The sequence below is a fragment of the Ursus maritimus genome, unplaced genomic scaffold, assembly GCF_017311325.1.
Source record: "Ursus maritimus isolate PB19 unplaced genomic scaffold, ASM1731132v1 scaffold_3, whole genome shotgun sequence".
In the NCBI taxonomy this organism is placed as follows: Eukaryota; Metazoa; Chordata; class Mammalia; order Carnivora; family Ursidae; genus Ursus; species Ursus maritimus.
The window spans coordinates 14,681,017-14,690,534 of NW_024425563.1; the positions used below are offsets into that span (position 1 = coordinate 14,681,017).

The following is a 9,518-nucleotide window of genomic DNA, read 5'->3' on the forward strand; positions in this document are numbered from 1 at the left end:
TGGTGGAGCCGGGTGGGAGCCTTGGCCAACCCTGGGGAGCAGGGGAAAGCAGCACCAACCACTCGTCCACCCGCTCGGCCCCAGCCCCCTCCAGTCCACCCTCCCAGGCGACCCCAGACGCGCAAAGCGGGCGTCGGAAGGTGCGGACCACCGGGAGAGGAGGACGCGTCCTGAGGCTCCCAGGGTCTGGGGGGTGAGGGAGAATCTTCTGTACCCGTTGTTCTCCGCACAGCAGCAGCTCCGGGTAACTGAACTCCACGCAGCTCTCGTCGGTGGGATCCTTGAGCACTAGCTCCAGGCGCACTGTCTCCCTCGGCGGCCTCTGCTGCGGCTCGGCCCGGGAAGCCGACTCTCGCGGCGGGGGCGGCTGCAAGTGCAGCTGAGGGAGCGGCGGCGGCGGCGGCGGCTCGGGCCGCGGGGGCTCCCGCTGCAGCGACATGGGCGGCTCGGCGCGGCTGACCTCGCGCTGGGGGAGCGGCTTCTCCCGCGGCGGGGGCTGCGCGTCCGACCGGGGGGCAGCCTCCCGCGGGGCCGGCTGCTCCACCCGGGCCGGTTCGCGGTACGGCTGCGGCTCCAGCCGGGGGGGCTCGCGAGGGTATTCGGGCTCGCGTTCGGCCCCCGGGTAGTCGGCCTCGCGCCGCCTCACCGGTGACAGGCTAATAAACGCTACTCTGCGTGGCTCCGCCATCCCCACTGTTCTGGCCCTCTGCCTTCGCTCGAGCCGGCGCTCGGTTCTACGCCGAGTTGTTTGCCTGCCCGCCCTTCCTTTTGCTTTCCGTCGCTTTTCTTCCCTCCACCACCCTCAGTCGTCTCTGCCGACGCCACCGTGAGTACGGACCGTGCCCCCTTCCCCGCCACTATGTTCTGATGGTCTCCACCGCCATCGCCAGGGTCGCCGCAGCCGCCATGTTGGATCCCCCACATAAATAGAAGCAGGCCGCTGAGCGGGCGCATGCGCAGACAGGAGACGCTCGCGTCCACCGTCGTGGCTGTGGCTCAGTTTTCCTCTTTTCCTCCCAACAGTCGGGAGTCCAGACAGGTCAGCGGAAGTGACGTTATGGCAGGGCCGGTTTCCTTGGAAACGGAGACGCCGTCTGCGCCCTTCCTAAAAGGGAGGGGTCTGGGGTTTCCCGAGCTTCCCATTTGCACCCGGAAACCGGCGACGCATGTGGGGCTTAGCTAGGAGCGAGCCTCTGGATGTGCCTGGGACTGACCTAATCATGGCGCTGGGTCCCGTCCGGCATATACCTCCCGCACTCGGCTCTAGAGAATCGGGGTTGTCAAACAGGTTATTCGAGGCGAATACGGAGAAGGGGTTGAGGGACGCGAGGACCAACCGCAGTGCGAGCCCGCCCAGCGCCCCGCTGCCCGAAGTATCGAGGCAAGAAAGGAAATGGCTAACTCCAGCAGGACTAGCCCTGCGGCTTCTCTCCGCAGAACGCAACACTGACTCCCACAGGCCTCCCATTCCTAGACCGACTCCTGTTTTTCTCGCCCGGCCGCGGTGGGGAATGTGTGTGGTACAGTCGTAAAATGCTCAATACCGTTTTAAAGTTGGGTGATTGAACGAGTAAATGAACAGTTCTGGGCTCGCCCGTAAACTGTCGAAATTAACAGAAAACTTCTCAAGAGAATTTGGTGGTATTTTAGGGAACATACTCTTCGAAAGTAGAATGCTAAACGACCCATTTCGGGGGGAGGGGAGCCTTGTTTGGGAATGCCTTGTAGGCACACCTGCGATGAACTAATTGGAATTCAGATTTAAAAGGATGAGAGTTATTGCCCACTTTAATCCATTAAATAGAAAGCAAATTCGAGGGCCCGCGCTCTAAATCCTGAAGAGAACTCCTGCTAATTTCATTAACTGGTTTAACATATTGATGACTATTTGATTGAGTCAGTGTGACGTCATAGACAAATTCTCGATTTTTTTCACTTTATTTTTACTAGTTGTATGAAGATAGTGATGGAATGGTTGTCTCCAAAGTTCCCTCCCAGCTCTAAATTGCTATCATTTTTCCTTGGCGCTATGCTTATCTCCATTATCTTCTTTGTAGTTGCTCCCATTTTGATTCTGCACTAGTGGTCTCATTTCTTGGTTTTAGTAGCACTGAAGTGACGTTTCTGTCCCCAGTCTCTTCCTGCCAGTCTTGCAGTGGGACTATATTAATGCTTCTAAAATACGTGTGTGTGTTTTAAGATTTTATTTATTTATGTGAGAGAGAGGGAGGGAAAGAGAGAATCTGAAGCAGACTCTGCACTGAGTACAGAGCCAGTGAGTGGGCTCGATCCCACAGCCCTGAGATCATGACCTGAGCTGAAACCAAGAGTCGGACACTTAACTGAGCCACCCAGGCACACCTAAAACACGTTTTTGTTACATCATTATTTGTCCTAGATGCGACTTACCTACAAAGTAAATTCTGTACTTCATATAGAATGCACAGTCAGGGGCACCTGGGTGGCACAGCGGTTAGACGTCTGCCTTCGGCTCAGGGCGTGATCCCGGCGTTATGGGATCGAGCCCCACATCAGGCTCCTCCACTATGAGCCTGCTTCTTCCTCTCCCACTCCCCCTGCTTGTGTTCCCTCTCTCGCTGGCTGTCTCTATCTCTGTTGAATAAATAAATAAAATCTTAAAAAAAAAAAAAAAGAATGCATAGTCAATATCCACAATTTAGGTCCGACAGAAAACTGGTGGTCTGTGGGCGAAATCATTCTGCAAGTGTGTTACTCCTCCAAAGTTATCTTCTAACTTCTAACGCATTGAGTGTTTTTCTGACTTTTGAACCACAGCTCAAAGTGAGAAATAGATTCTACACTGAAACCCAGTATGCACATGTATACATATCCGAAATACAAGTTGCACAAAACTTCGTAAAATGAAGAACAACAAAATTAATATAATATAAATGTATTTTATAACACAACGTAGAAACCAATCTTAATATAAATAGTACAGAAGCAAATTAGTAAAAGTTTTATTTAATGCCGTGGAAGTCTTTGCCTGTTCATAAGTTTATTCCAGTCCAGAATGCATGAGGACAATGCTGCATGTATATCTGGTCTACCTATTGAGCCTGATCTCTAACTTTATTTTTAAAACAGGTCAAATTGAAAATCCTAGTTCACATACATAGGCATTGTGGATAGTAACATGAATCCACTTTCTTCTTAGCAATAATTTCTTTAATCTTAATCCAACATAATGGTAAATTTCATGTGTAGCAATCATTTTTCTGTGTAAATGAGGTACTAAGCCACAATAATTTATTCTCTTCAGAGAACATCAACTTTAATTCAATTATTTAAGTTTTGAAAGCCAAATGAATCTTATATACAATTATTTTCATTTAATATTTCAAATTATCTTGTTTTTAAGTTTTCAATAATTTTTTGTATCTCTACAGTTTTACGATTGTATTTGTTGTCCCATCACTTGCAATTCTATTATAAATTGTATAAAGTTTTTTATACATAATATTATTATCCATTAATATAATAGATAACATATTTTATCCATTATAAACTGTATAAAGGTTTTTTATTGACTTACATGCTGTTTTCTGATTGTGAATATATTTTTCTCCATACAGACAATAACTCCTCTATAAAATTGTCTTGCTACACATATCTGACATGAAAGTATTAAACAACTCGCAGTATTAGTACTCTCATCAAGTTGGAATATAACTGCAGAGTAATCATTGATTCTTCTCAACGTTCTATGGTAATTGAGTTGATGTTGTGTTATTGCCAGGAAGTATAGCTTTGAATTTATCAGCCTCTTTGACACCAAAAACATATGCACCAACATATTGAAGGAAGCAGTTTCTTTTTTTTTTTTTTAAGATTTTATTTATTTATTCGACAGAGATAGAGACAGCCAGCGAGAGAGGGAACACAAGCAGGGGGAGTGGGAGAGGAAGAAGCAGGCTCATAGCGGAGGAGCCTGATGTGGGGCTCGATCCCATAACACCGGGATCACACCCTGAGCCAAAGGCAGATGCTTAACCGCTGTGCCACCCAGGCGCCCCAAAAGGAAGCAGTTTCTTAGCACTTAGCGTGAACCTTCTCTTCTGCCACAACTAAACACAAAGATTGTCTTTCTCATTAATATTTGTGAAGCAACTGAGAAATTGTGCCAATAACTTTACGCCCTTTTAAGAACATATTTTAGGGACTTATATGCTATGTCTTCAAATGTCCTTTAATTTTGAAGATATTAATCTTTCTTTTGCCAGAAATGCATTATCTTTCTCTTCTTTGAGTGAAATGTAAAGTCTGTTCTCTGATTATTAGAGGAACATTTTTTTCTCAGTATTTTCACTGCACTTCCAAATATAGCAGCTATGCCTGAACACAGCTCCTGTATTTTTCACTTTATTTCTTTTTCATCTAATAATAAAGCACCTTCTTTGAGAACAATTTATACTGATCTGATTAATAAATAGTACACACACACACACGCCATATATATATATATAGCGCACACATAAAACATCCATGATGACAAACCTTTCCCCGAAAATATACTTTAAGTTCTTCACTGGAACTCAATTGAAAAGTCTGGATTTTCTATCAGCAAATAAAATTCCCCTGTACATCATTTCACAAATCACAGGTAGTTGTGATAAATAAAATTAGACTGTACAATGTTATCTGTCCAACAAATCAACCCAGGAATTCCAGTGAGATAACTGTTCATATATCAGCTCTCCCTCCTGGACTCTAGCCTTGAATAAGGATTAGTGAGGTGCCCTGATACTTTCAATCCAATTAAATTCTGTTGTAGCCTATTTCATTTCTTTTTTCTAATGCTGCTTTGACCTTTAAAATTGATCTCATAGTCTTCTAACTGGTTGCAGTCACCAGTTTGAAATGGATAGCCACCTTAGCAGTTAGAGACTGAATAGGTGAGGAAAAATTAATTTGGGTGCTTTTAGAATTTTTTAGGGGCAGAGCACGTCTATCTGTGCATTTCCTTGAGAATTTGGGAAATCCTAAATACTCTTGTTCAGTAGTAAGGGCCTTTGAGGATGATGCAAAGAGGTCAAAGTCAATTCCTTTTGAATGCAAAGTCAGAGTATCTTTGCCTAAAATCTTAGATTATGTAAGACATTCACGTTTTCTAATTGTAATGCTATAAGATCAGGCATTTTGGGTTTTTTTGGTATAAAATATAGAACAACAATAAAATAATCCTGTGAGATCAAGCTACTCATACCCTTTTCATTAACAATTAACTATCTACACATCTTCAGCACGGCAATATGATAATTTTACAAACTCTCAAATTTTTTTTTTAAGATTTTATTTATTTATTTGACAGAGAGAGACAGCCAGCGAGAGAAGGAACACAAGCAGGGGAGTGGGAGAGGAAGAAGCAGGCTCCCAGCAGAGGAGCCTGATGTGGGGCTCGATGCCAGAACGCCGGGATCACGCCCTGAGCCGAAGGCAGGTGCTTAACGACTGAGCCACCCAGGCACCCCACATACTCTCAAATCTTGTGTTGAAGATTAATGTTCAATCCAGGGTGTGGTAACCTTGCATCTGTGGAGACATATACTTAGAGAAAAGGGGCAAACCAACCCCATTGTTTAGTGCTTCTGCTTTAGTGTTTTATCTTAGAGGAGGAGCAGCAGGGTTGTCCCCAGATTTTTGTTTCCCATCTTCTCCAAAATGAATACGATAAGATGGCTGCCTTTTGGAGTTGAACAATAGGAACAAGCTTAATTGGCAATAGCAGTGACAATCAACATAAGAAGGTAGAATGGACCACAGTTCAATGTTATGTTGATCCTTCTTCTGGAAGTCCTGTCAGAGGAAGACACATTTGAGTCAAGACCAGAATGTTCTGGGAAGATCTAAAGGAAGAATATAACAGAGGAAGAAAAGCAAGTGCAAAGTCTGCAAAGGGAGCAAACTTGGTGAGTTAGAAGCAAGGTCAGAGTGGCTAGAGCGCGGTGAACAAGCTGGGGAGAGAAGAGACAAATCTGAGAGGGAGATAGGAGTCAGCTTACACGGAATGGTGTAAGGAGTTGGGATTTTATTATAATTGAAACCAGAGCTATCGGAACATTTTAAGTAGAAGAGTAACATGATGTTAGAAGAAAAGCATTTCAAGAAAGTGGCTTGTCAACTGCCTGTTGGATGCTACCAAGTCTAGTAAGATGAGGACAGGAAGATGATCCCTGCACTTGGCAAAATGGAGATTATTGGTAACCTTGAGTTTGGTTTGGTTTGGTTTGGTTTTCAATTCAGGCAAAGAAGGCTGAATTAATCATAGTTGGTTTGTGGCACGTGACCATCATTGATGACCCTTCTCAAGCTCTCTCTCTCCTGCCCCTCTCTGAAATTTCATCTTATTATCATTCCTTATCTCCAATGACAGAAATTGTAAAGTTTAACTTTTTGTTTCTATGTGACTTTGTAAATATGTGGTTTTATACACTTATATTTTTAATAGTAAATTTATTATTATATATCTCATTCTGTTTCTTTTTCACTCAACACCGTGTTTTTAAGATCCACCCATGTTACCTGTGTGTAATAATAGATCAGTTTATAACTTTTTAAAGAAGATTTATTTATTTGAGAGAAAGAACAGGGGGGAGGGCAGAGGGAGAGAGAGAGAATCTCAAGCAGACTCCCTGTTGAGCACAGAGCCCAACTCGAAGGGCTCGATATCCTGACCCTGAGATCATGACCTGAGCCAAAATCAAGAGTTGGCCCCTCAATCGACTGAGCCACCCGGGGCGTCCCAACAGTCATTATTATTCTAATTTGCGTTTCTCTCATGACTAAGGGAGTTGAGCATCACTTCATATACCTGTTTTTTTAATTTCCTCTTTTGTAAATTGCCTGTTTATAATCATTTTCCACTTTTCCACTTGTGCATTTTCCATTTCCTGTCTCTCTCTTGTTGAATATACAATAATTTCAAATCAGTGAGGGAAGAATGGGTTATTCAATAAATAGTTTAAGACAACTGGGTAGCCATCCACACGAGAATAAAATTGTATCTCCCACCTTACAAAAGGATACATTTCTAGTGAATCAAAGTTTTAAATGTAAAAAATGAAATCATAAACACTTTTGAAGAAATCAGCTGAGACTGAGAAAAATAATCTCACACTAGGGAAAGCCTTTCCAAGTACAACTGATAATTTCGAACATTTAAAACAAATTGCTGCAGGACAGAAAAACAGCACTAATCAAAATCAAATGACAAAAATGGAAACAATTTTGCAACATATTTCACAAAGGGTGAATTTCTCTGCTCTATAAAGAACTCCTACAGATCAAGGAGAAACAACAATAATAACTTAATAGAAAAGTGGAAAGATATGAACAGTTAGCTCACAGGAAAGGAAATTGAAACAACTCTTCAGCAAATGTAATGTGCTCAACCTGACTCAACTGCTGATTCAGAGAATATGTGCATTTTGAATTTGATAAATTGCCCTCCAAAGGAAGTATCAGTGTATATTCCACTAGCAATGTATGAGGGTTTTTTTCTTTTTTAAAAAAGATTTATTTATTTGAAAAAGAGACAGCACAAGCATGAGTGGATGAGCTGGGGGCGGGGAGTGGGGGGATATATGTGGGGGAAGGGAGAAGGAGCAGAGGGAGTGGCAGAAAAGCCTGGCATGGGGCTTCATCCTGGGACTCCAGTATCATGACCTGAGCCAAAACCAAGAGTCTGATGCTTAACCGACTGAGCCACCAGGCGCCCCTACTTCTTGATAAGATGCTTAATTTTATTAATAATAAGGATTCAAGACCTTCACCTTTTCTCTGAGCTTTATCGCCAATCCAGTTTGAAAACAGTTTGGATATTCTCTTTTACCCCAAAATTAAGAGAGGGTTTTTGTCTAGATTTTTATTTGCTATTTGTTCATTTATTATTTTTTTTCCAGTTGGTTGGTTAAATTGTTTTTTCTTTTCCTTTTTGATGTTTAGGTGGCAGGGTTCTTAATTTTGTGGGTAACTTCGACTTAGACATTGTGATTTAAAAACCTCCTTATTCGTTCTATTTTCGAGATGCCTGCTTACTAAGTTAACTCCTGACTTTGGTGCAAACAACTTCAGCATTCCATGCCTTAGTTTGCAAAATGCGAATGATAATATACATACTGTTTAAAGTTGTTGGGATTCAGTGAGTTAATACATGTGACGTGTTTTGACAGGTGGCTGGAGCATAGTAAACACTTGCATAACTGATTGATGTTATCTGCTTTGTGGCCTAATTCACAGTCAGCTTTACTGAATGTTCTATGGTTCCCTGAAAAGGAAGTTGTTCTGTTTTCAAGGCATAAGCTGTGTTAACAATGTTCCTTATTAGTTGTGATACTTAAGTTACCTATATGCTTTTCCTTACATTTTTTTCATTTCAACTGTTGTGAACTGGAATTTTTTACTACTACTGTCCTTGTAGCTCTTATCATTTTTGTTTGTTTAAAGATTTATTTATTTATTTAAGAGAGAGAGAGAGAGAGAGAGCGCACACACATGAGTACGAGAGGAGGAGTAGAGGTGGAGGGAGACAAGCAGACTCCCTGCTGAGCAGGGAACCAGATGTGCAGCTCAAATGAGGAACCTGAGATCGTGACCTGAGCTGAAACCAAGAATCAGAGGCTTAACTGACTTAAGCCACCCAGGAGCCCCTCATTTTTGTTTTTTGATGCTCTCTTTCTTTCATTGCATATTCATAACTGTTATATCTTCTGAGAAATGGACCTTTTATCATTCAAAGTGTGTTTGTGTGTTTCTTTGACTTGCTTAATGATTTTGACCTGGATTCAACCCTGTTTGGTTGTGACACCTGCTCTCTTTTATTTGCATTTGCCCAATTATACTATTGCCCATCTTTTTATTATCAACATTTATATGTAAACAGCAGAGTTAGGTTTTGCTTTGTGATCTAATCTGCCAATCTTTTTCTTGTAATAGGTGAGTGGAGCTCATTAGCATTTTCGACATGAGAGGTATGTTTGAGCATAGATCTGACATATTATTTTATGTCATGTTTTCTCGTTTAAACCTCTTTAAAAATCCCCCTTCAACTGACTTTTTGCTCTGTTTAGTGTATGTCACTTCTGATAATTTGGAAGATTTGTATTTTTGTTCTAATAAGATCATTTTATAATATGCTTAATCCTTAATTTCTTTTTGACATTGTCTATAATTCCATACTGTGACCAGTGATGAAATTTAGTGTTTTCTCCTTTTTTTTTTTTAAGATTTTATTTTTAAGTAATCACCACACCCAACATGGAGCTCGAACTCACAACCCTGAGATCAAGAGTCACACGCTCTAACCACTGAGCCAGCCAGGTACCCCAGTAGTTTCTTTTTCTTATACTTTATGTTTAATTTGGAATTGTAAAGTACCCTTATATACTATTTATTACTTTAATGATGCCTTAAAGATGAAATACCAGGGAATTACTACTATTTCCTACCTTTCTGTCAAAGTATGTAGTTACAGCTTTCATGTACATATCACCAATTTT

The 9,518-nt window shown here is 41.9% G+C and overlaps 1 protein-coding gene across 1 annotated transcript in view; it reads right to left on the bottom strand.

The window, feature by feature from the left end:
- UBN2 (ubinuclein 2) overlaps positions 1-920 on the bottom strand; it is a 67,822-nt gene extending 66,902 nt beyond the window's left edge. The window contains exon 1 of the mRNA XM_040643951.1: positions 215-920. Within this exon, the coding sequence (XP_040499885.1) occupies positions 215-688 (474 nt within the window). The 5' untranslated portion in view covers positions 689-920. The remainder of the gene's footprint in view (positions 1-214) is intronic.
- Between the last annotated feature and the right edge of the window lie 8,598 nt (positions 921-9,518).